Source organism: Halictus rubicundus, chromosome 17, assembly GCF_050948215.1.
Source record: "Halictus rubicundus isolate RS-2024b chromosome 17, iyHalRubi1_principal, whole genome shotgun sequence".
NCBI lineage: Eukaryota > Metazoa > Arthropoda > Insecta > Hymenoptera > Halictidae > Halictus > Halictus rubicundus.
In genome coordinates, this window is record NC_135165.1 from 7,856,470 (window position 1) to 7,884,168 (window position 27,699).

General features: G+C 39.5%; 1 protein-coding gene and 1 long non-coding RNA gene across 18 annotated transcripts in view; both read right to left on the reverse strand.

The window, feature by feature from the left end:
• Positions 1-4,218: 4,218 nt before the first annotated feature.
• Positions 4,219-27,699, reverse strand: part of Pip5k59b (Phosphatidylinositol 4-phosphate 5-kinase 59B) — a 57,249-nt gene continuing 33,768 nt past the window's right edge. For 12 of the 17 annotated variants that reach the window (XM_076802585.1, XM_076802586.1, XM_076802587.1 and 9 more), the window contains 4 exons: positions 25,213-25,420; positions 24,015-24,226; positions 18,495-18,595; positions 4,219-8,468 (listed from right to left, as the gene is read on the reverse strand). In XM_076802585.1, the coding sequence (XP_076658700.1) occupies positions 8,310-8,468; positions 18,495-18,595; positions 24,015-24,226; positions 25,213-25,420 (680 nt within the window). In that variant the 3' untranslated portion in view covers positions 4,219-8,309. The other 5 variants (XM_076802598.1, XM_076802593.1, XR_013083629.1 and 2 more) reach the window with 4 other exon arrangements.
• LOC143362433 (uncharacterized) lies at positions 18,605-23,338 on the reverse strand. Its single transcript, XR_013083630.1, has 3 exons — positions 21,883-23,338; positions 19,468-21,558; positions 18,605-19,429 (listed from the first exon to the last, which is right to left on the reverse strand). It is a non-coding gene; the product is annotated as an uncharacterized LOC143362433 (long non-coding RNA).

Sequence of the window (27,699 nt, forward strand, 5' to 3'; positions counted from 1 at the left end):
ATGTAGTAATATTTGTAGCGTTCGAATACTTTTGTGAGTCACTTATTATGCATGTTTCTAATAAATATATCATAACTTCTGCCTACGTTGTTGTATCCTTTTCAAATTTTACTGACATAATCTTGAGACTTCCCCCTTACTACAGATACCAAATTGTTCTATACAGATTAGTTTAGTACATCTTATTTTATTCAGTAAAATTTGTAAACGTAAGCGTTCGAATACTTTCGTGAGCCACTGTAAATCTATATCGATGCGGTGCTTTGAAACTATATTTGGGTCTTCAGCAATCCTCGTGTACGGACCATGCAAAAGTATTTTTATCTTTCCTGGTTGCAGCATCCTTATCCAGCAGATTGAACAGCCACACAATTTTTTCTCGTTTCACGTTGACCTACAGAAATGAGTTATTAATGGAACCGTTTAAGAAATAATTAATTCCTCAGCCATAAGATACTTTTTGCGACCGAGTCTCCATCGTAATTACATTAAACTAAGAGACACGCAATATCCGCTGGTCGTGTTTCTGTCTAAGTTGTAACAGCATATTTTTCTTTATTTCAAACTTATCTGCCGCAATAACTTTAATTGAATCGTTAAAGAAATAAGTTGATAACATCTATCTAGTTTTACGTTCTCTTCTTCGTAATTTACGTTACTATTAATTTCACCGCCCAGCAAATAGACAGCATACAATTTTTCTTCACGTCAACTTACACTCATTAATGAGCTCGTTAAAAGAATAATTAATTCTCAAACTATAAAAATGATTATTGTGCCTGAACTTTGAGCTCGATCTCGTTAAATTGAAGGTATATACATCAAGTTTTCTCTTTTCCAAGCCGCTGTACAGTTAACAGTACATTGTTTATCATAAATTCTCCACCGTCACTGGCTTTGGCGACCGGTTCTCAGGCACCATCATTTTTCTTCGGACTTATTAGTCCATTTCCGTCGTCCGCGATGGTATCTGCGACGCGACCCAGTAATTCCTCGAAATCCCGGTTCGTTTTGAGGATTTTCAAAACACGAGCACGGTCATGCTCGCCGAGTAGGCGAATGAGAATGCGTCAGACGAATCTCCGTGCAACACTTACCTTGAAACCCGCGATGAAAACCTGCGGAACTAAGATTGAACCAAACAGAGTAGTGTTTAGGGTGTATTTGACAACTGGTGGTTAGTATTGTTATTGCCAGGAACGGCTCCCCAAATGTTCATGATCTTGATGACTGCGGATCTTGCAAAACTTTCATTAATTACCAGAAACAGGTGTCAGATAAAAATTCCATTGTTTCTTTAATAATTTCAACGAGTTGAAAATAATTTGTGCATACTCTAAATGCCCTCAATCTTCACGCTGTTTAGTTTTTATCATTTCTATCTTAAGTGCATAAAATCCGCAGTCGAATGTCCTTCAAAGTCCTTGAAAGCAACGGTCCATTTTAGGGGCGTTTTTTTAAGTATATACCTACTCGTCTTTGACATAAAATTATCATTAACAAATTAAAAATAGACGGGACTCCTAATGTTTAAGATAGAAATTCAATCCTAGGAATGATCCGGTGCTGAACACGAGTGCAATGTGCAGGAACACGGTTAACTGCAACACTTACCTCGGCGAGTAAAACCTGTGGAACGAAAGGAAAATCGAAGGAGAGAGAGAGGGTGTGTTTCAGGAGATTACTATACACCGGTTATCTTCGCAAATCTTTATTGTTACAACAATTATTGCCAGGAAGATCGTCCCTCGGGGCGTCCGAGCGGAAACCTTTCGACTAAATCGCGTCTGCTCTTTCTCTCTCTCCGCGGGAGGACCAGCTCCCCCCGGTTAAATAAATAGAACGCAACAATAATACTAATAATAATAGTAATAATAATAATAATTTATCATCTCCCTTAATATATATATGTGTATATATATCGTACACCCGCCGCGATCTTTTGCACGCGCTAGAATGAGGTATCGGGACGAAAACGCCGCGAGGAAAATGCAGGAACGCGCGCGATCGCGCCGTACAAATATATATATATGTATATGTATATGTATATATATATATATATATATATATATATATATATATATACACACAAATATATAAATGTATTCGACGTATACATACACTCGACGAGCCCATCTACGTGTGTACAGATTTATATAAACATATGTATATATATATATATTTCTCCTTTTATACATGAATGGAAATATCCTCTAAATAAATATGTACAGAGAAGAACGTCGCGAGAGACGCTTGGATCACGCCAAGCGTATCGAGCTCTCCTGCAAAAATCCAATGATGCCATTTATTACGATGCAGGGCTGCAATAGTGATTATTGCGGGCTGCATCGATCGACCGTCTTCGGTTTTCGATGTGCCAGCCGTGGTTCAAACAGAATGCTCCATAAACTGTGCTCGTGTGCTCGAATTTGTTAAAGAATTGTTGACACGCTTTCATTCGGACGATTTGGAAAACTGTAATCGCGATTCTTTGTAAAATCTTTTGCGAGGTGCGAAGAAATATTTAGCTGATAGAAGCACTGGCAATGTACAAACTGTACGTTTGATAAAGATGAACTCTTTAATAATAAATGTTGTGCTGTTTCTCTAGCTTTTTTCATGTTTCAAGATATTGTTCCTTATCTTTTTCTAGACAAGAGAAGCGACTTTCTCCAAAGCGTGACTTATCACAGGAGATAATTGTTCGTGAGTGCACGTCATACCTAATCGTAAAGACAGATACCATTGATAAAGAACTAATGAAACCTTCCCGCAATTTTCCACGGCAGATGCTCGGCTCCAAGGTCGTCCACAGTTTATAAAACAGTCTGTACCCCGCGTCTGGCTTCGCGACAAGAAATCGAACTCGAAGAGGACAGCTACGAGACACAGCTTTAAGCTAGGGAATGGATTGAGCACGCCACAATTTTCGCACGAGATTTGCTGGAGCGAAAACTTCGCGATCGGCGTTTCTGATACCGGTATCTCGCGTGACCGTTAAAATAATAGCTGCACGAATTTTTACGGCTAAACTAGGACGACATAAGGGTCTTTATAGAAACGATACACCATTCTCCGAAGGACAATTGCAGGCAATCGTCGTCCAGCGCAACGACCGAAACGCGACGGTGTGCGACTATCGTTCCTTTTGGGCAGTGTACACAACGAAAACACGATCCGCGAGAGACGAGATGACGGAATAATGGTGGAAAAGCCGAGAAATCGAACCGCGTGGCATTCGTAATCGTTCCGTAATTATTGCAGATTGAGATTTCCCCGATCATCTGCGAGATACTCGGACGAGGGGAAAAGAGGAAGTGAACGATACTAACGCGCGGACTGTCCCGAAGAGGAAACGCTTACGAGGGAAACTGAAAATTCGTGACGGTAAAGGGGAAGATGAAATAAATTAGTTCGGTCGTCCGAGATCGGCCCGATCGGCTTTTCTATTATTTTTCTATTTTATTATCATTTTATCGTTTCATTAAAATGACAGAGAATTATCGAGGACAACATTGAAAAATAATTCGGAATGCAAAGTTTATGTTGACTCGATCGAGATCTAGAAAACCTCCAGGAAACCATCCACGTTCGTGGGTGATAAAATGGCCGTCTCGGGTCGATCGCTTATTCACTAGAGATATAAAATGTTCCGAAATTATCCGAAGTCACTTTTTTGTTGGGTTTGTCAGTTTTCTGTCCTCTGTCCTGTAACACCGAAGCTTGACAATGAATTTATAGGAAGTAATCAGGAATAGTAATCGATATACTACTGATATTCCTCACGTGTTCTAATATTTTGAATATACAATTACTAAAAAATTATCATAAAAATGCAACCATGAGAAATTATTTAAGAAATTTATTTCTCTGAATACATGTAATTAAAAATATAGCTAGAAATTTGAATAGACGCATTCCTGTTATTTTTATAAAGTAATGTAAAATGGTGAGTTTTAGGGCTCCGTAAACCTAGCGTTAAGATTGTTAATGGTTTTCGATTTGTAAAGTTTGCAGATAGGTTAAAAGGCGTTGGAAACAACATTTTTTTTTAACTTTCGACGGAAAGATCCGTTGGAACGCGTGTCGGAAACGCGAAGCGGCTTCCTCGGTCGGATATTTTCGGAACACCCTATAAATATAACTTTAAGCTCCGCTCACTTATGCCTACGCGGTTTGGTGAACTTACATCAACGTCCTAATGCGTTTTCACGATAATTCCGTAGGGGGAGGGTTTTCTAAATACGCCAACAGAGCGAGGGTTCACAAGCTCCGCAGTCAATTTCTCTCTTTCTCTCTCTCTCTCTCTCTCTCTCTCTCTCTCTCTCTCTTTCTCACGTTCATGCAATAATTTTTTGCGTACTAGTGTTCGTTATTTCGTTTTCGTTTTGTCTTTGTACAGAACTATCTTCGTTTCGCTTCGCTACAGGTGGGTCTGAAAAGGGTGCAAATAAAGAAACCAGGGTAAGAAAAAAATTGCGATGAAAAGAAAGTAAAAATAAAGTGCGCCGAGGGTGGAAAACGTGGGTGGATGCTCGATCGACGATCGATCGTTCTAAACAGGGGGAAAGAAAACTTTAAAACGGAAACAAAGCAATTATACAAGGCAACCGAAAATTTATCGACGGAAAACATCAGTGTTTCCGTTTCCGCAACGAGTTTCAGCAAAGCCTGTACATTACTGATCAGTTCATAAGGTTCTTACCGAAAGAATAACTAAATTTTTGTGGAAGAAAACAGTCAACAAATTATGGAACACAAAGGTAACAATTTTGACGAAAATGATCGGCTACATTCGCAAGTACGAGTACGAATCGACCATTTTCCATTTCCATAACGATCTTCAGAAAACCTTACAAATTACCGATCGTTTTATTAGATTTTTAATGAAAGAACCCGGTAATTTTAGTGAACGAAAATTTGTTGAAAAATGATCGAACAGCTGATGAAACAACGTTGATGATATGTATACATAAATGCTTTCGGCGGAAATGATCGGCTCGATTCGTGTGTACAACAGAAACAATCGTAAGAATAATAGTAACTGCTTTATTTAAATAATATCAGTAATCATGGTGATAGTAATCATCATAATGGTAATGGTAATAATCGTAATATGTATTGCCGGAAGTCTCGCTCAAGCGACAGCTCGCTTCGTGAACAGCATTCTCGGATGCGTTTTCGGCGACGTTTGTTCATCAATTTTTATGGCAAACGTGGAATAGTTCGTTTTCGGTCGGATATCAGGGTCGGACAGAAATGGACCGGTCGCCGCGATATCTCGATATTTATATTCGTCTTCAACCCGAAGAGAAACAACCTCCCTAGCTAATAAAAATAGGGTCGAAGCGTTTCCGTTCGTTCGAACCAAGATGGCGGCCGACAAGATGGTCGGCGATTAGGTTCTGCGACCCGAGACCATGGCTGTCCTTCGCTCTTCCCTTTTAACCCTTCAACGTTCGTTTTATACAACAATATGTGCTTCATAGCTCGCACTTTTGCGAAATTCTTCACACATTCGCAACCACTGATGCGAATATAATTTATTTAAAATAGCGCTTCTAATTCCCCTAAGCTTTTGATTTGCGGTCTCTCGCGAGCTGATTTCGTAATTATTATCATTATCTCAATGATGAAAGCTCACGATAGACAGTTTTTCAATTTTTAAATTTCAATCGTCCTTTGGTATCAAAAGAATGAAAAAGAATTGCTGTGAACGTGTTAATTATGGTCGCCAGTGCAAGCTCGAAGACATAATAATTTTACAAAAGAAATATCCGTATTTCGTCAAGGATCTCAATAGGCTGAGAATAAAATTTAACCTTCAATCAAAGAATCAAGGCTTTAATTTCATTTAGTGTTTATCACTGATTCAGACTAGAACATTATAGACTGCGGGAATGTTGCATACCTTGTTGCACGAGTAAAGTTTACTGTAAACACTATTTCAAGTCGAACATTATTTCGTAAGATTATGCAGTGAAACACGAGAGTTTGCATCAACAACCGCAGTCTAGTGATTCATCTATGAACATTCTCTTCATAGAAACAGTACTGTTAAAGGGTTAATTAGTCCTAAAAACCCCAGCTCGCTCGCATCAGTTCTTCCAACCCCAATTGTGCATGCACACTTAATTATGTTCCTTTCCCATGGCACATTGGTTCTACGACGTCTCGTCACTCCGCATAAAACGTTCATTGCGAAATTTCAACAGAATTGTCCGACGGTAACCTAGGTAACCTAGGTAGTCTAAGTAGTTGTAGGCACGAGTAAATCATGCGCGAACTAAAAATCACGACTCTCGAACAAAAGTACAATCTTTCCGAACGAATAAAAACCGCGGCGAACATTATTAAAACACATTAGAAGATATTCAGAAAGTACTCTGCCTTTAAAAAATACAAAATGAAACTTTCTCGATCGTTGAAGCAAATAATTAAACAGTGACAAGAAATTCTATTAGTTTCGTAGCTTCGAGCATAAATCATTTTCCTCGAATTGTTATTACTCCCACGCTACTGTCATTTCTTTAGTTTACTCTCTCCAGTTTTCGAAAACCAAGAAGATCGAACTTCATCGGTATTCGTTCGCAAAACAGGCTAAAATGAACGATCTTCGCCATTTCGCGGCGTCTCCCACGCGCCTTTGGTTCAATGTTCACGCGCACGATCGACTGCGTGATCTCGAAAACTCTGCGACACTGCCGAAGGATTCAGCGAGGAGAACGAAAATGGTCCCGAGGACGCGAAAAGAAAAAAGGACGAACAAGAGTAATCGCGAAGCGAGCCGTGTGTCCGATCGGATCGTCCTGCGGGATTCCTTGGCACGTTTTTCGGGCCAAGAATTGCGAAATCGCGAGGTCGTTCATCGAGCGAGCACGCGTAATCTCTCGCGAAGACGATCCTGCGTTATTGCTTTGACATTTTTTTTTCTCTTGGACCTCGCACCGCTTTCTCTCGACGGTCGCGCGAGAATTTACCGGAGGGGGGGGGGGGGTGTTGTAATCGAAAAGGAGAATTAGACGAACTAAGGCTTACCCGGTTAGTTAAGTAGACACTTAGACGCAAGGCTGACGACGAGCTACAGTCGCGAGAGGATTAAGACCGAAATTGTGCCTGATCGTTGATGAAACTGGAAACAGGCATCGGTTTTCGTGACGTTCCGTGTGACCGTTAGAAAAGCCTCTCTGCTTTACCGCATCATTCGATGAGCTATCCTCGCGAACATAATCACGGGACGGATCCTTGTGCACAATAAAAATTGTTTGCATCGTTTTCGAGAACCAGAAATGTTTTATTCTTTCCTTAATAATTTTGGTAAACTACTCCAACGATATTTTTGCACTTTTTTAATCTGTGCCTGTGCTATGCACTTGTTCATTTTTTATAGAAATGCAGAAGATCTAGTAATCACTATTACATTCTAACATTGAGGTGAACATGCAATCCTTTGCGGAGGAGTACTTTTTAAAAATTGTATTTCAATAAATTTGTTTTCTCTTTATAAAATAAAATTAAGATCTGAAGAGATCATTGTTTAAGTTGAATTCCCCTCCTTATAGTATAATAACATTAATTGTTATGAATTGAAAATAGTAGACTGCGGAGTTTATGCATCCATGAGTAAAGTGGGTTGGTGTTATTAGAGCCAGTAGAAAAATTAAAAGAATCTGAGAGCATCGTTGTTTTCGTAAAACTACAAAAGAGAGAAATGAACTCCTACATCGCTCCTCTATCCTGCAATTAATGCAAACAATTTTTATTCTGTCTAAGGATCCACTAATATTTTTACTGCTGCAATAGCAACATTCATTCACGAAGGATGACACGAGACTAAACGTGATAATTACAGCAATTTGTCAGCGAGACAACAAGGAACCGTGCGATGGTTAACATTTCAGTGCTAGAATCGAGATGACAGTTATTGTTAGAAGAGGTCCGCAAGAATTTTGTTTTACAAAAATAGAAAACGCGAATGGCCGAGCAAACTCGAACAGGTGCTGGTGGCTCGAAAATAGAGGTAACTCATTTCGAATTTTCCTAGAGAGTCTTTTCCAACTTTCCGAATTCCTAGATCGCTCCGCGGAAAGTTTCGTTCGTAGTTCTCCGAATATCAATATTGTCAGCGATTGTTCGATCGTCAAACATTGTTGAATCGTCCGAGGTTCTCGCGCGAGCACAGATCTCAGAACTGATTCTGAATCGATCGTCTGTGCGCGCGGAACACCGTGGATACCGCTAGAATTCTAGAGCCGTAGAATCTAATTCTATGTTTACGAAATTCCTATGATTCTACACGTTCGGATCCTTCATGGTTTCCGATCCACAACAACGTATACTGTTTGCCTGCTCCGCATGACCGGCACGTGGTTCGCGATGACGCGTTTAAAACTCGTTCTCACTTGTCTGTACATCGAAAGGGATGATCTTTGCTCCACGTGATCCATCGCGGTGTCACTCGTTCGCCTCTGAACACGAGCACAAAACAGATCAGTCCTCAGATTCCTGTTATTTCCTTTTTACATTCACAATTGTGGACAGACAACATCGTTAACCGCTAAATGAACGTCCCCTTTCAATCCCTTCACAGAACAATTAGCCCCAAAAAATCTCACAAAGTCAAAGTAATTTTGCAATGAAATAAAAATTATCACTGGGATCACAGTGATCATTTTTACAAAAAGATTCTGTAAAGAATTTACAGATTCTCTCATTTTATTGTGTCATGATATTCATATTGGCATGAACTGCACTATATGTATTTCTCTTGAACTCTTTCACCTAAAATTTTTAATTTCTTCTCAATTCGGTTAGTAGTTCTTTCGTTGTATTGCGTCACAATTAGACTGCGAATTTTATGCATTTATGGCAAAATTGACGAAGTCATTAGCAGAATTTCAGGACATTGATCCATTATTGTCGAGTTTTCAAGATGATTGAAAGCGGAAATACATTTTCATTTAATTTTGGTTTTCTACAATTGACTCGGACAATTTTTATTTTGCATAAAGACCGCAGTCTAATCATAATATCCATAGTGGTACAAACTATGATATATTTAGGTTTGCAGCAAAAGGTTTGATATGTCAATTTTATTTATTTTACGTAGTGTCTCCCTAGATGTTCATGATTTCAGTCAGTAAAGGGATTACAATTTTATTATTTCTGGAACATTTTTTTAATTGATCGTCACAGTGTCAGTTAAATTGCTCTTATTCTTAAATACAAAATGATCTGACTGACAAATTGAAGTTGTCAAAATCCCCAATTTTTAAGATTGCTATATGCCGTGAAGGGATTGAAATCGAATGAATGTTTGCAATTGAATTCCGACTGTTGTGCCATATGAACGATTTAGTGTTCGCCGAAAGGACGTAACAGGAAGCACACAGAAACAGGACGTGAACGGTGAGAGAGCACAAACCACGATCAATGTTAATCAACGATGGACGGTTAATGTCTAAACAAGGTTAGTGCACTCTTTTTCTCCTTATCGAATTGTTGTTTCAAAGCACACACGGAACAAAAGACGAGATAGTATGCCGGTTTACCAGCTCAACGATCATCGATAAGCACGAAATGTGGCGACAAAGAGAAGCGTAAGAAGCGACGGATCTTCGATTAACCTGGAATTATTTTATTTAACGCTTGGCAATCGAAGATTTATTCTCCCTGAGAATTTTTCAATGCGTTGGAATTACTATTGGAATCGTCACAAACTACTAAACTACAAGATACACATTTCAAACAGCAGATCTTTATTCTTAATACGTTTTTAATCGACGGTGCTCGAGATGAATCGATTGAAACAGAAATTATTTAACCGTTAACAATTACGACTCGTAATGTTAGATGATACGTCAAATGTTTCAATTAATCAATTCTAGACTGCGGATCTTTATGCGAAATAAAATGTGTCCAAACTAATTGTAGGAAACAGAAATTGAATAAAAATGTATTTACTCTTCTAATGATTTTGATAAGTGTAGAACAATACGCCAATTTCATTCAGTCCTTCTAATCTCTTTACAGTTTTGTATTTAACCGAAATAAATTTATAAAATCCGCAGTCTGTGTATAACTAAATATGATTGTTTCGTTTCATTTATCACGGTCAAATATTTCTAAATAAAAAAGGTCTAATTACACTAATGTTTTTAATTTGCAAGCATGTTAGTTACCTAGCTTAGTTATCCATCGTTAACAGTAAAAATTGTTGGCATTAGTATTGATCTAATTGCAGAGAAAATGTTTCGAATAATGACAGAAAAATCGGAATAAACGGACAAAGAAGATAAAAAGATTTCTTTGGTTGCCAAGGTGAGAAGAAGGACAAACGTATTAACACGATTCGATCTACGATCGTTGCACCATCGATCCCGTTTCTTAATCCTCTCTCAGTCCTCCGAAATCGGAGATCGTTCTCTACGCCGCAAGCATTGAAATCACTCGCCGAGCTCGGAACGTTACGTTGCGATATGTTCGTTAAAAAAATATCACACTTTCAAGATCGCTAATAAAGACCGTACTGTCCCTCGTACAATGGCTACGATAACAACAATGATCATAAATACATTGGTACTCGTGGAAGAGTATCGAGTTAACAAAGCTACGAGTTTATCAAGCTTCTCTCTCTCTCTCTCTCTCTCTCTCTCTCTCTCTCACTCTCTCTTTCTCTTTCTCTCTCTCTCTCTCTCGGCCGCTCGATCCGCATTATGCGAATATAAATCGCGGCAGAAAAACAGAAACCCATCGAACATCTTACACAATAATCGTTGTAGATCGATTTACAAGAGACTATCAAGAGAACCAAGAAATAAAAGCCTGTACACGAAAAAATTATATCTGTCACGGCAGACTATAAAAATCTATGAAGACTTCGGAAAACTATAAAGACCAAACTATAAAAACCTAAAAAAAAAGAAACAAGAGAATAAAAAAAGTCTAGAGAGCGTAACAACGCGATTAAGTCTACGAAATCCGTCGAAGAGGAACGCGGACCGATCACCGAGTTGCGACTAGATTTTTCATTTTTACCACCACTTCCTAAATACAATATATTTATATATATATATATTTATCGACTGTCGAAAGCGCTTTCTCAAGGACAATACCATAATCCATATACGCACACGTACATGTAATACGTGAAATTGAACAACATTTTGGTTTTTCAAAACGTTCACGATAACTCTCACGTCTATTATTAAATATTAGCAACGCGGTTTACATATTTTTCTTTGCTCTGCGACTACTGGAACCTTTCTCTCTCTCTCTCTCACTCTCGCTTTCTACCGTTCTCTCCCTCATGTACTCTCTCTCTCTTCCTCTCTCTCTCTCACTCTCCCTCTCTTTCTTTCTCATCTACTATATATGTATAAACATCTTGCTCGTTCAATTATGTATATACGTACACGGTAGCATCGGAATCCCGGCGATCACTCGGTTAACGTTGTTTAACGTTGTTTAACGTCTGTCGTATCGCGTATAATACAGTTTCTTTTTGTTTCTCTTTTCTGTTTTGTTTTTTTTTTTTGCGTAGTCGTGTGTATGTATAATATGCGTCAGGATGGCCAATGATACTTCTCCGACGACAAATGTTCGTTTTCTCTACGGTAGAACCTGAAGCGACTCGTTCAATAACGTCTAGAACGAAAATGACCTTGCGTCAAGGATACCAGACACAATCCTGGAATTGTTCAGAGGGGGTGCAACGCCGTCGGATTAGCGATAGACTCGTGGAAATCACTATACCGGGGGGCTGTCAAGACTCGTCTAACAACACGTTCGCTAAAGCGAGTCACTCGGGATTAGTGAAAAAGAGCGTGGAACGACTCCCAGTGACACTAAACCGGGGCAGTAATCCGAGTTTCACTGCGATCCACACAAAAAAACTATATGTTCCCAGAATACTTATTAAAAATCTTTGATTGGCTTCTAAAATATTCATTCATTTTATCTGTAAATGGTAATCACCGTTTTCGAATACGCTATAGAATCGTTGCAAATTTTGATTTGGACTCGAAGAATGAACACGATGTAGGCTGACCTGCCCAGTGAAAAAATACAGTTTCAAATGCAGAAATTGTAGATCATTATTAGACAGTGGAGCTTTATGCAAAATAAATATTGTCTCGATCAATTCTTGGGAACAGGGGTCGAATAAAAATGTGTTTCCTGTTTTAGTCATTTTAAGAAGTTGAAAAGAACAGAACAGTGCTCGTTAATTGCTTTAACATTTTGACTGCCACACTAGAAACCTCAAAAATTCCATAAAATCAAAGTAAGTTATTTAATGAAATAAAAATTGAAAAAAATTAAATGTATGATATTGAGTAGCCCTCCAATTTTCTTACATTGTACTGCTCCTAATCAAATTTGGTACAACGAATATATTAACATAAAAATTCATTTTAAAACCTGGGCAAATAATTCCGTCACTCACATATGGGTGACATGGCAGTCAACGTGTTAAAGTTTTCACTGTTTTGCATCTTTTCCATACATTTTTGCCATAAATGCATAAAATCCGCGACGTGCAGTTAACCTCTTGCACTATGATTTATTTTACGGTTATAGCAAATATATCTTTGTCGCGTGAAAACTTTGAAAAAGAAGATCATGGCCGAATATCAACTATAACAAAATCGAATTTTATTTTGATTCGAAGGAAATTAATTACACACATATCTCTGTCCGAATTCTTCATCGCGATACAGTGGCAGGGTTTAAGTGTCCATTCTTTGGACAGATCAACTTATTCGTGTTCACAGAATGCTCATTAAAAATTTTAAATCCCTCCTCTAATATTCATTGATTTGAATGCTAGTAGTTCACCTACATTAAAATAAACATAATTGCAATTTTCAATTAAGTTTCTGCTCGAAGTGTGAAAATGGCGAACGATATAAATCCGCCGGATAAAAGAGGATCGTCGTGTACTTTATGAATTAAAACGAGATTAAAAATTAACGACTATCTCGGCCTTCAGCACACTCCCAGGAGTTCATTGGCCACCCGATATAGTATGCGTTGTGCACACGCTTTCAATTAAAGCGCGCGCATTGTGTATAGAATCGTATGCATAATTTTATACGTACAGAAGAAGACAGAAATAATGCGAGAGACACACACATATATGTATAGACAATAGGTATACATGTAATTTAGGTACACCCACTGGCGATTCTACTGTTAAATCGTAATAAAAACGGGACTGAAGGCTGCGTCCTAATTGGATCGTAATGGAATTATTTACATTCTTTCCATATACCATTTTGTTCGGTTTTACTGCGTTTCGTAGATCGTTGTCGTGCGCGTGCGCGCGGCCTCGATCTCTCTCTCAGCGTTTCACAATTATTTATTATTAAACGATATACATATGTATATAACAAGAGGTAATTGTTAGTAACGATGAAGGGGTGGTGAGCAGAGATAAGTCTCCTCGACGACTCACGCTGAACCTGAGCGACTCGATTCGATTGTTTTGCTGCCTCGGACTCTGACGGCGAGCTGACTGTGATAACTGGACTGCGGGCTTTGTGCATTTATGGCAAAAATTATGCAATTTGACAGAATACGATATTTAAGAGAATTTAAGGGTATCGAAGCATTGTTTTCCAGCTTTTCGAAGTAATTCAAGAAGGTACGAAATCTATGGTTCCAATTTCTTTCAATTGATGTAGACAACTTTCATTTTGCATAAAGATCCGCAGTCCAACTAGTAGGATTTTCATGTAAAATAAACCCGATTTAATTTCAGGACACAGGAGCTACATGGATATTTATTTCTTTTCCCTACAATTTCAATGAGCTGAAAGTAATGCAGAGCGATTTTTTAAATGTTTCATAGTTGTGTATTTCGTCTAGTCATTGTTTCCCAAACAAGAGTCAAACAGCAATTCACTTTCTTCCTCAACTTGTCAATTATTCTGTTCCGAGATGTCCGGTATTATTTACATTTTCATACTCTACTGGGAACACATGTATACTTGCAACTCAGGTTGAAAAATCCCCCAAGAACCCAGCAACGATGTACCAATTTACGGCTCGTATAAATTCTCTCAAAATCATAAACTAGAAAGTAAAACAGTTTTCCTCCAATCTTGAAACATTTAACCCATCGGCAAAGCAAATGAAATTGAACAAAGCCTGCTCCTATCTTGCTAAATTTGCGAAATGCATTTCCCCAATGCACGAGGAAACCGAGCGTAAGATTTTTAGCATCCAGTCATCACAGTCAGTTCGACGCGCAAACATCATCGACGACAAGTAACCACGAATCTCTACCCGGCGAACTGGCCCGACATTACAAAATAGCAAACATCCACGGACACTAGGATCCTGAATAAGTATGATACACAGTCCTGTAATACTGTAGGCCGTGGTTTCGTATATCACGATACACAAGCAGCGTTTCCCAGCCACGAGAAACCTCCGAAACCTCGAAAAAACGAGCCCTCATCGAATGATCCTCGCGGAAATCGTTTAGACAATCGTTTATCGCGCCGCGGATACATGTAAGATTAATAAGTCGGATGATTAATAGTCCCCTCAAGGAATTCCCCTCAAAGAACCAGTCGAAAATGTTTAAGTACAGAGTATGGAATATACAATCGTACCGTCTACGACACAGAAAAATGCGAATCACGAAAATCGACTCGCGCGAAAAGAAAACGAAATAAAAATCCTTCTTCCCCACCCACCCGTTCGTTCAAACGTTTTCTATTGTTTTGTATCCGTTGTTCTATCAACATTCTTTCTTTCTTTTTTTTTTTAATTTTCCCGTTCATCGTCTTGTATTTCGAAGATTCCACGGTTGCAGGCCATCCAAAACTGCACACGGAACCGACGGAGGGTTAGAGGGACGAGTTGTGTGCATTCACTCGCGCTGCAGTATCTCCTGATTTGAGGAAATAGAGAGAAAGCATTCAGATCGCAGCTGATCTACTCGCGAACGAGCGTTCCAAAGCGCGTTCGTCTCGCTTTCGGCGCGGAAATCGCGATTCCGTGGAAAAAACCGGAACGCGAATGATTTCTGTTCGACTGCGTGTTTCGTTACGCCAGAATTCTTCCCGGAGAAAAACCTCGAATCCTTTGGAAATTTGCTCGACGGTGTACAGGGCGATTCGCCGTTGCTGTGCGCAAAAATTGCAGTTCGACAAATCTTTGATTTTTATCAGATTTTTCCAGCTGAAAAATAATCTTTGTGGTCCGAGATTTGTAGTTGTGAATTTACTAGAAGTTTTTGTACGAAATAACTATGTTGAGCATCGATTCTACAGTATACGAGTTGAACTTAGGTTCATTTCATCCCTTAATGGCTGTAGTGAATCGCGAGTGATACGAGAATATTTTTAAATTCGAAAAACTAAAATTGAAAAACAAAAGTAAAAATTCAGTTCATCCCGTAATGATACCAATAGATTTAGAATAATATAAGAAAATTTTCAAGTGCGAGCAGTTGATAAATTAAGGATATTATACAAATAATTTTAAATGGAACAAACAGGAGTTGAAAAAAGTTCATCTCTTAATAATTTATATTCATTGAGAATAATATAAGAACATTTTCACGTGCAAGAAACAGAAATGAAATCAATATTTAAATCCTCTTTCAACAATGTCAATACATTAACAATAACATTCGAATATTCATGAGATCTTACGGTAATTTTACTATTCCATATCTTTTTTCTCTTTCATCCATTCTTATCATAACTGCATCAATGTCTGCATCAAGGAACTGCAAATTCACAAAAATTGGGGATGAACAATGAGCAAGTTCATGACCTTGATAATGAATAGTGAACAAAAATTCATAAACTTGAGAATAAATAATGAAAATATTCGTAAACCTAACAATGAACAGTGAAGAAATTCATGATTCATGTTACTATGGTGATAAAACGGGTCGAAGCACCCTGTACACAGTCCGCAGTTATGCGTCGGAGTTGTTTCGCTAACAAGATCGTTCGAAATGCTTCGCTAGGTGTTCCCGAAGTGATACTGGGTTAATATGGAATTACCTGGGGAGAATTTGACGCGGCCGCAACGCACACAGCATTCTTTCGCGTGTCGCAAGTTTTTAAACAACGACGACGACCCGAGAGCTTGCGTGTGAATCGTGCAATAATGCACCGACTGGCGAAAAAGATCGAAGTAAACGCTGATACGGTTGATCTTTGGTTGCGTACACTACGATGCAAGCGTGCAGAAATTCGAGGATGCGTACGACGTGGCGTCACGCGGCAAAGAAAAATTGGTATTGGCCGGTGGTCCGAGGAACTTCGACCCCAGAGTCGATGACTAGACTCGATTATTGACCAATTCAAAAGATTGCAGCTCCACAATTCACAATAGTTCGCAACAATGCACATTTAATCGAATATTTAGTTAACGATGGTATATTTCACAATTTTCAAGTTGAAAATGAAACTTTTAGCTCTGTGAACTAATTTTAGAAAAACCACATAGCTTCGAGCCTCCTACAATTGTAAAATTTGAAAAATATCGTTTCCCCAGCTTCAAATTTATTAACAAAATTATTTATCGTCGCTCGACTCCTTCGAATTGCTATTCAAAATAATTCTTTGGTTTGACAATGATACTTTTGAGAAAAGCCTGTTCACCTCTCTATAGGCTCGCTATGGGTTCCATGTACAAGCTTATCACCAGGCACAGAAGCAAAGAGAGCTCCTCGAACCATCTTCATGCAATATCCTTTAAAAGGATGCCTCAGTGAAGTATGAAAATGCAGCAATGCCTCGATATATGTGTAAACTTCGAAATGTCATTCATATCGTATAATTATTTCGGGTATGAAACATTTATCGACACATTCCTGACAGTTTTCTGATTAAAATGATACCAAACTCGACACAATTTCGATCACATTTACATATCACATAATGAAGAATTATCATCGGTTCGCATAATCGAGGTTCTACTAAATCGTGAATCAAACAAACAAGTATACTTCAAATGATGTCAAGTTTGGGCTCATTTCAATCACAAAAATGTGATAAATGCGTTGGTAAAAGTATCATAAAATACTAATCCAAGATAAAAAGTCGAGATCAATTTTTAACAAATACTGTACATATTTCTTCCACATAAATCGAGGCAATACTGTGGTCAAGAAGCTAAGGAATTGCCCTACGCCAAGACTCAGCCCAAGATGCTCAAAGCCAAGAGGAAGATCTCGAAAATCTTCCGTAACCAGTACTCCTCGTGCATCTTTCCTACGAGTGATCCTAAACGAGAGGAATTTTTCTAAGATGAAGCTGAATGCTCGCTTTGGAACGCTCTAGTCGCGACTGAAGCGGCGCTCCATCGGGGATTCTACGAGACAGGGAACTGAACAGGAGAGACTATAAGCACGACGATTGAATGCTGACTTTCGAAGCGTGTCACCGTTCGTCGGCGCGTTTCGCTTGCCTAGCCGACGACAGTGCTGAGCGATGCAGACGTTTCTTTTCGCTTGACAGCGCGTCGACGTCTTTTTTGGGGGAAGGGGGGCTGTTTTATTAGTTACAAAGAAACCCTCGGCCACTCGGGGAAACATTTACACAGTCCGATCGATAGGCCACCGACTTTGGTGCACTTACCCTCTGGTGGAATCGGTCGGGGAGGACAGAGTCTTCAACGATTTTAGCATTTCACGATTTGGCTACCATTTCCCCTCAAACGTGCGAAATTGCGCATCCCGAAAATTCTGATTTCAGTTAATCTTCACGAGCGACCAATCAAATCATCAGCAGATAATTATCTGGTTGGGGTAAAATCAACCCTTGCTATTTTGGTTTCAGATCTCATTTAGCAATTCTTTCTTTTAATGCTGCTGGCAAACTTACAGGGTTGTGCGTCTCGAAAACTCTGATTAATAATTTAGTTTTGCGAGGATTACAATCACAAATAATATTTTCAATAAGCAACCACGGGCTTGAACCAGAAATACTTGTTTTTGATCCAGTTTTACGAGTGTATAAGACAAAGCAATTATTTTAGTGGACGATTATCTTGAGGGTGGTATCAACCCTTATGGTGACATTAATCTTGTCAGTCTTGCCCCCAACTCAGAGACATGACATTAAATTTTATTATGGCCTGTGGTTCAAGAGAAGATTTTTTAACAGTTAAAATTCTTGCTATAGCTACGTTGCAGTTAAAAAATGTATCTTTGTCAGAGAGTGCACTTTCAAAAAATGACTTTATAGTCTTATAGTCTTTCCCCTAACTCAGAGACATGGCATTTAATTCTACTATAGTCAGTGTTCGAGAGAAGAGTTTGAGATCTTTATCAAGTTCGAGATTTAGTAATTCTGTCTGTAGTTGAAGTTAACAAATATTCTTTGATAGAGGGTGCGCTTTCAAAGAATGATTATCGAGTAACGAGACAAAGATCGAAGGTAAAAGGATGATGATTTTGAGGTAGATGTTTGACTCTGTCTTCCCGATCGACCGATCGTCCAAAGCTACGATTACCAACTTACCATTTCGGTAGTGAGACTGGCTAGCGCCTCTTCGACGGTGGCAGCGATCTTCCCCCCGTCCTCCTGACGCTGGCTACCCCTGATCGGCGTCGTCGGGCAACCTAAAATGATCGTTAGTCGTCATAGTGCAAGAGAAAAGAGAAAGGTCAGCGCCGGTCGCAGCTGGACGGTCACCGGATCGCAGATACGTGTTTGCCTAGCGATTGTGTTCGAGTCGAGTTCGCGTCGAGTCGGCAATCTAGGGGGTAGAAAATGTGGACTCAAGTGTTCAGCTCCGCAAGGATCACTCTGACGACTCTACCGACCATACATTATACTTCATACTGGTCAGACTTCTTCAATCTCTTTGCCACGCTTTCTAATTTACTGGTGAAATTCGCTGAATTACCGTATACAGAGTAACGAAAGAATCATTTCGTTTGACCATTAATTGATCAACCTATTAACGACGATGTCTGTTTATTTATTACACGAGGTCAGATTATTAAATCTTTGCACTCGGAGTTATTTTAATTGGAGGGCTAAATTAAAATTGTGTTAGGTGTACAAATTAATTCGTGGCCCTCACCATTAATGAGGTAGAAGTGTCAATCCTCAAAACGAAAAGAACATAACAGAACTGTGCAAGAACATGGAACATTGCCGAGTACGATGTCGAGTAATAAGTAGACAGCGAATATTTATACAAAATAAAAATGATCTACCTGTTACAAAGCTTGCTTAGCTTTTTATTTTCTTGCTTAGCATGTTTAAGAGGTTCAAGACAAAATCACAGTATTTTGAAATTCTTCTAATGCTTACTCTTTTAATTTACACCTACTCATGTTTCTCGTAAATGCATAAAATCCGCTGTCTACTAAGCAGCATATCTAACATGCATTCACTTTGTATTTCAATTCTAGAAACGTTCTCGAGGTCAAAGAAGAAATGCTTCGCTTCAAAGAGACGATGCTTTAGCTTACAGTATATTCACCATACAAAATAAATTATTAGATAGATTATCAACTGTTTCGTCGTCTTCAACACGATTTGGTAACAAAGCTAAACAATCTTTTTTCCAAGAGCAGATTCACCGTTCAACTGCAAGACGAAGTAAACGTGTACAAATCGTGTGTGCATAAATAATTTTATGGAGAAGAGTCCACGAATTAATTCCTACAGCTAACAGAAATGTAAAATAATTCATATGAAATTCCTGGTGCTGTTGCTAGTTGAAATTTTTGAATTTCCTGATTGATCGATAACAATTCATAATTATGTGAGCCAGTGTTGGTCGCCAGAGCGATCCACCAGACATTCAATGTCACCAAGATGCGATCGAGATTAGAAAAGCGTGCAGAACCTAAGGAATCCGTGTCTACAGGTGACAAGAAGCGTGTGTATCTAATTGTATATATGCCTTAATAGCGAGAACGAGTACAGAGAGAAAGAAAGAGAGAGAGAGAGAGAGAGAGAGTAGATAGATAGATAAAGTTTGAAAAAGAGAGAAAAAATCAAAACTTATCTCTCGAGGTATCACACCGGTCGTCGTTTCGAGTGCGTACGGCCAAGTAAAAAGTTCTGGGTGCGTGTGAAAACTGGGGTTTCATTAATGATAGTGAGATCCGGTGTTTCTGCAATTGTCGCTTTATTGTCGCTCTCATTGTCGAGGAAAAGGGAATAGAGAGAAAGAGAGAAAGAGAGAGAAAGAGAAAAAAAGAAAGTTCTCGAAGAGTGTTTTTTGACAAGGCTTTCAACGTAGTTACCTAGACAGGACTAATCGTGTGTGTGTGTTTGTATGTGTATGTGAGAGACACTGTGTTTGTTCGATTGTACTTTTGCAGGACACGTTCATGGAGTTGACAGATCGCGCATTGTCGAAGGTGTTCGCCCGCCAGGCGATTAATTACTGCCTCGGATTAATCGCGTTTTGACTGATCGATTGTTTCGCGACGAGCACCTTCGATCACGATGCAACACGTCGAAGTGTGATCTCGTGTGTCCGATTCTCTCTGAAGTAACACTTACGGACGACAACCTTGAACTACAATCTAGAACACATAGACAATGAGATTAACTTTAGGCACTGGAACTTCCGGTTCGAGTCGACGGATCCGACTAGCTCTAATCATTCTATGAACACAACGCAGCTGATGGAACTTGGACGAACACAAACACGCTTTCTTCGGTCACAGTGGCAGGCTTGGGCTCGTTCTCTTTGTATATTAATAAAGATTTATTTTGAAAATAATACGGAGAGTGTAACTCGATTTTGTGGGAAGTTCAAGAAACTTCTTTTCGGAGCGAATTAGATCGCTCGAACGAAAGAACAAATAATCTCTAGTGATACAATCTCGGTGAGGAGATTATTCGCCGTTTTATCCGAATTTATTCATACTTGACACGAAGAAGCAAATTTAATAGAGTACTCAAAGTTTGTTAATGACAATCGTATATTCCCTCGAGGTTGCTCTTGTTTCAAATGTTTTGTCGAAAAGACATTCGTGCTGCGTTATGCGTAAACTGCGGATTTTATGCATTTATGACAAAAACGAGCGAAGTACAGAAGAATTAAGAGCACGCATTCTTGTGGGAAAATTAAAATTACCAGGAGAAGAAATACATTTTTTCTGTGCCTCCTATTTCCAGTAATTGGCACAGAAAAGTTTTATTTTGCATAAAGATCCGCAGTCCAGTTGTGCGTCACTTCAGAGACATTTTCACTGCGAAATAGTTGAAATAAAAATTTCTTCGACACAAAATAAAAAGTATAGGTAGACTGCGAATTTTACGCGTTTATGGCAAAACTGAGTAGATGAAATTTAACCCTCTGCGAGTTCTAGGCTTATGCCGGAGTCATTTCTGACCCACGCCGATATTTCACTAGTTTTCTTTCGATATAGGGCGATGTGTCGGGACCGGCTTTCGTCGTATTTCGGATGAAAAAGAGGAAGAGAGAACAGCGGACTTCTTATTTCGAAATAAAAAGCGTCATCTTATATCGGAATAAGATAGCTTATCTCGACCTTATCCCTACCGCTACAGGTCACGAATGACTCGGGCATAGTATACGGAGGGTTAACCCCTTAACTTGTACGCTCGAGTTAATTCGAGCGCGCTAAACAGACCAAACTGCACACACTCGAGATAATTCGAGCGGCGTTGTATTTTATGCTGCTATAATTTTTCACGCTCGAATATAATCGAGAATTGAAAATAACAATGTGAAAGCAAAGGAAAAAAAAATCGTTTTAATGATATTTATCATTTACATGGGATTGTAAGCTATAACACTTATTTATTCAAGAATAAAATATAGCCTTTTTCCATGGAACGAAAGTTTAGTATATCAAAAATTGATTTTTTTTGGCCGGTTTTTTTTTTTAACTGTGCGTTAAGGGGTTAATACAGTAGGACTAAAAGAATTCAAGAATATCGATGTACTGTTTTAATCTTGCAGAAATGATTAAAGAATTTTATTTGTCTCCTGTTTCTCCCAATTGATGTAGAAAATGTTGATCTTGCATGAAGATCCGCAGTCCAATAATAACCAGACTGGATTGTGGATGTTTTGTGCGTTTATGGCAGAAACAAGTAGGCGAAGCGAATGTCAATTCATGTTTCTCTGAACAATGCCCAAGCCTGATGATTGGTGTGTCGGTGCCGTTCGAGCGCGATAGATCGAGATCGATTGAGGTAGCTACTATGTAGTGATCTTGCACCGACCAAGCCTGATCGAGTGTATCGGTTATGGTTGATGCTACGATACAACTAAAATTCGCGTGAGTGGCAAAAGCTATTCTCCGGTACCATGGTTACATCGCCTTCATAGCTACATTTGATTATGTCGATATCTGAATCGTACGGCTTACCATATACGCTTATTACATAGAAGAAGGATTCGTTTTCTTACAGAGATTATGGTTCCTTGTTGCGTATCTACGTATAATTGAAATGGTTCAATGCCCTCGGTGTGCTTGCTCCGAGCTACTCGAATTTAATGATGATACACACGACGCTCATTGTTGCCGTTTTTTTTTTCTTTGTTATTTCTCGTTTTAGCTCCATTTTGTTTCGAACACTATACCTCAAAATCGTGGCACGTTAATCAGACTTCAGGTTGCTGGCGCGAGAGCCGCGTTGATTGCCCGTTACTCGATACGATTAAAACGTCTATTTCGCTTAATTTATCCTCGCCGGTGCATCCGGCCTTGCGGCGTATTAATTACAACGCCCTTGCACCGATCATTCGATTGCAGTTCTCTTCGGTTACGTTTTTTCGGTTAATTCACTGTCTCCTTCAAGGACCTATTTGGTTTCTTAAAAACAGTGATCCGTCGTTTTTTTTTAACCCCCTGAGTTGAAGTCTGTGACGCTATCTTTTTATGGTAGATTGTTTTGATTCGTTTGTTTGTATACGAAGGGACTAGCTACATAGTCGAAGGCATAATTCTCGGTGGACCAGAGTTTTGTGATTCGGAGTGAGATTGTAAAAGCTACTAGTAAAAATATAGTCCACCTTTAAAGACAATCTGGTGACCTCTATTCTCTAGTTTATATTAGTATACTTCTATCTACTGTTCAATTGAATAGTCTATCTAATCCTGGTTTTCAAAAAGTTGATGGTAAAAGTAGGGTTTTATTTGAGAACATCGTGAATTAGCGTTTTTCGCAATTTCTAGTTTCGGAGCCCCTCGCCATATCAATAATATTAAATGTCAACGCGAGGAATTGATTTTTACCATTATTTTTTTGTGGAAGTAGTTCTGTCTGTAATTTTCGTTTTCAAGGATCCTTCTCTTGAAGCTTTTATTTCTTGATTGATCCATAATAATGATACAAAAAATGGTATTAAATATCACCACAAGGGGTGGGGTTTTTAATATTATTTTCTTCCTAAAGAAATTGTAAATTTTACTTGCTATTTCTCGATGTGAATTATCTTTATATTACGCACTTCTTCGAGAAGGATTCCAAAATTGATTCTTCTTATAATGCTATAAAAAGTGATACTGAACACCAACACCAGTGATTGATTTTCATATTAATTTTTGTTCAGAGGAATTATTAATTGTCTTTTGAATAGCCTCCTTTCAGACCTTCAATAAACGAATTCTCTAAAAACTATCTCAAAAAATAAATACAAAAGAACAGTGTAGAAGAGGTCAATTTTCAATATTGCATTTTTCACAAAAACACCAACAACATTCTCCAAGAATCTCGAGGTACGCATACGAATCTCTTCGAGCCGTCAGCTCTTTCTAGGATCGTTATTGATCTATAGTAATGATATAAAAAATAATGTTGATTACCAACGCAAGGGGTTAAGTTAACGATAACCTGAAGGAATCATCGATTGGGCAATCAACCGGTCAGCAACGGCCGATGCAAATCCGTTCGCCGCGAAGATCGACGACGACGAAGTAGAAGAAGAAGAAGGAGAAGAAGAAGAAGCAGAAGAAGAAAACGAAGGAGTCTTCGAGGCACGTAGCGGGGCCCTTCAGGAGCTGTAGTAGATGCTCAGCGCGTAGAGTAACTTACCTGCGTCACCGCTGCTGGAGCTCTCTGTGTAGGACGGAGTGCCCTCGGTCCAAGTAGGTGTCGAGCCCTCGTTGCTGCCCGCAGGTGGTGTCCAGGTCAGACCACCACCGCCACGACTGCTACCACCACTTTCGACGCTCAACGACGATTTGGTCTCCCTTCCCCCGCTGCCACTTCCGCTGCCGCTGCTCTCCAAATGCACGTCGGATATACTAGAACACGTCCGTTCAACTTGTTATTTCTGATCCGACGTTTCAATCCGATAGAGTACGGTCGGGATTACACACTTTGAATCATATTTACTTGGTTTAACCCTTTGCACTCGGCGCTGTTTTCAATCTAAAACTAAATTTTTCTTCCGTCTTACAATATTTTCATTTTATTCATACGAAACTGATCCGATTTCTACATATAATATTGAAATGTTTAGTAATCTATTGAATACAAATTTTGTAATGTAACAAATATTTTGTAATATTTTTTGTAATTTCTTTGAAATAATGCCACGACAATTTCTAGTGGGGCTTCAGAGTCACCACTCGAGTGCAAAGGGTTAATTCGCGATATCATAGAACCTCGATTATCCAAACTAGTAAATTTCAAATTTAATCTTTACAGGATTTTACAGGCTGTATAAAAATTATATATCACGACCACCATAGCGTGATTGTACACCTCTCGATCGGTGGAGATTTGTTGGAAAAATGCACCGCAAAATTGACCTTCACCTTGAAAATCAAAGTGTCGAAAAATTACTATACGATGCAAGAAAAAAAGTTTTTCGACACTTTGACCTTGATTTTCAGGGACAAGCCCAATTTTGCGGTGCGTTTTTTTAACAGCTACGGTAGGCGTGACATTTTTATACACCCTGTGCACTGAAACGTGTTGTATATGTACGATTTTGTATTGAACCGTTTGTAACACGCGTATTTAGATAATCAGTTCGGATAATCGAGGTTCTACTGAATTCTCAACTGAAGGATGTCGTGTTTGGACTCATTTTAATCAGAAAAATGTCGCAGATATGTTGGTGAAATCAGTTGGGGGTCTAAAGTTGTTGGAGTAGAGTGGACAACTAACGTGACTGAAGGTTTGTAGATTTGGTGATAATTCTTTTGACTGATTCGGCGGCGATTTAATCAAAGGGGACAATGGACGACCAAGGGATAGATCCAGATAAGGACGACTGACTCACCTGACGGCATCGTGGTAGGTCTTGGTAAGGGTGACGTGGTGCACGACCTTGTTCTGCTTGGAGTGAGCGCTGCTCAGACTGCTCGTTAAGTTGGTGGTCGGCGTACCCTGCTGCAGTTGACCACCGGAAGCCAGGGTTTGGTCGTTCGAGCGCACTGCATCGTCAAAAGGCGGGGGCGGGGTGGAGCAGGTGGAAGGAAGGGTGCCACCTACAAAAAGCGCACTACAATTAGCCCTAATGAACAGAATACGGTGTGCTTGGTTCGTCATCTGAGGGACATTCTAAAGGGATTCGGTGTTCCTAGCACAAAAAGCTCCTCGTCGCTCCCACCAACGACAAACAATGAAAATCACCGATTGCAACAGTGAGACAACTTATTCAAAACGTACAGAAAGCCAATATCAACCGGTGGAACCAGTAAGCTAAGCGTGAGACTAGGTAAAAATTTCTTTTGATCTCTATTCTTTTTCAAAAAAAAAAAAAAAAAAAGAAAATGTCCGAAAAATAACTTTCTGTTAATTCGAGGAGTTCAAGCTCCATTATTGGGGAACAGGGGTTTAATACTAGCCAACGCTGTGTCGTCGGTGACATGTACTAAGCACACGGTCCAAGTAACACTAACAGCATCTCAAGCGTGTTACGTTGGAGAACGTCATCGGTCGCAACATCGATTCGTCGAAACCTTCGAGACCGATCGTTTCCTATTGAAGTCAGTCCGAACAAGCCATTCTAAGGTCCGCAAAACAGCAACGATTACCAACAAGGTGTACACTACCATCTACTTGCGTGTCTACAGAGGCGCACAAACAGCAAGCTACGTAGCCAGCAGAGTAGGCGAACTAGCCGAACACAGGTTTAGCAGTGTAACGAGCACACTCGTGTGAACGTCCCTTTATTGTGATACAGAGAGCACACACCGTACAATCACTCCTACAAGATCGTTTCCCGTTTGATCGTTCGAGACGACGATGTGTCGACAGAAGTAGAAAATTGATCGATCGATTCGGAAATGGACGCGACCATCTTCAACATGATCAAAAATCTTCTTCAAGCGAACTTTCAGCAGGATGAACTGCTTCACATTAAACCTACCGAGCTCTAAACGCGACTGACAGATACTGAACTATAAAAATTGAAAGATTCGACTCGTTTAGGATTTATTTCTCATGAAATTTCGTGAACGTTTCTCATGAAAACATCTTTATAATTTCAATAATTGCGGAATTAAAAATCGGAATTATTTGACCAGCGATGGTAGGTTTAGTGTTAATAAATTGAACGCGTTCGGATCGATCGCGTCCATCCCCGTCAACGAGAAAGGTCTACGCATGCAGAAGACACACTGTCAACCGGTACAAGAAACGAAAACCAATCCTTACACACTACGACAGTTCTAGAAACGTGGTACTTTCGTGTTTCTGCCGATCGTAGGTTCGACATCGGCCGCGAAAGTAAGTACGGCAATTCTCGTCGACGCCGTAAAATCGACGATGGGGAAAAACGGCACGAAGTGCGCAAAATGGAACGGTTAACAACAAAGCGCATCTAGCCGGCGAGGAGGACGCGAGTCGCCGAGCCACTGAACTTCTCCTCGCTCTCTAGAGATGCTACTTATACATATAGAGGAAGACTCGTTCGAACGGGTCGCCGTATGACAAAACTGACAACGAGAGATAGATCGAGTGATGAGATGAGAGAACGAAAAGTAACTCGGAGTGATGTGTACTTTGCGCATGCACGAGAGAAAGTTGTTGTCTCGGAGAGGTTCTGGGATTCTTCTTAAAAATCTTCGTGGTCCCTTGTCTTTTCAATTTTCTGGTCAAGCTGCCGGCATTCCAACACAAGATTGCTTCTCTTCTCGGAATTTTGCATCTTCGAAATCTGAAGTTACTACAAATTGGATCCTTTTCTTTTTTGCTTCGAAATCTTAAGCTTTTACAGACTGGCCCCCTTTTCTCTTTCAAATTCAGCAAGTCGGATTCCTTTCCTACTTCGACATTTTAATCTATAACTTGGTCATTGTCTGAATTTTCAAATTAAACAGGTACTTTTCTTCGAAACCTTAAAATCCTCTAACTTGGTCCCTTGTCTCGTTGTTCAAATGACACAAGTCCGACTCCTCTTCTACTTCGTTATTTCTATCTTCGACATCTCAAGACTGTGTAACTTCTACAATGAACTCCTCTTCAACTAGGGAATTAGTATCTCTTTGTCTTAAGCTGATAGGAGTGCAAGAAGGATCGATTAGGCTTCAACCTCGAAGAGGATCGATCTCGAATCTCCTCCTTCGAGCCTTTTAACCCTTCGTTAAGACCTTTGTCCTTCTTCAACTGCTCTTTGGCCTCTACGCTCCATTTCGAAGTGTTCGCTTCATGGACTCTTGCAACATTCTCTCTACTGTGATGATAATCATCATGCTTCAAGGACTCATCATCATTTCCTGTCTTCAACCTAGACTCTTCTTCAATCTTAACCTGTGATGAAGCA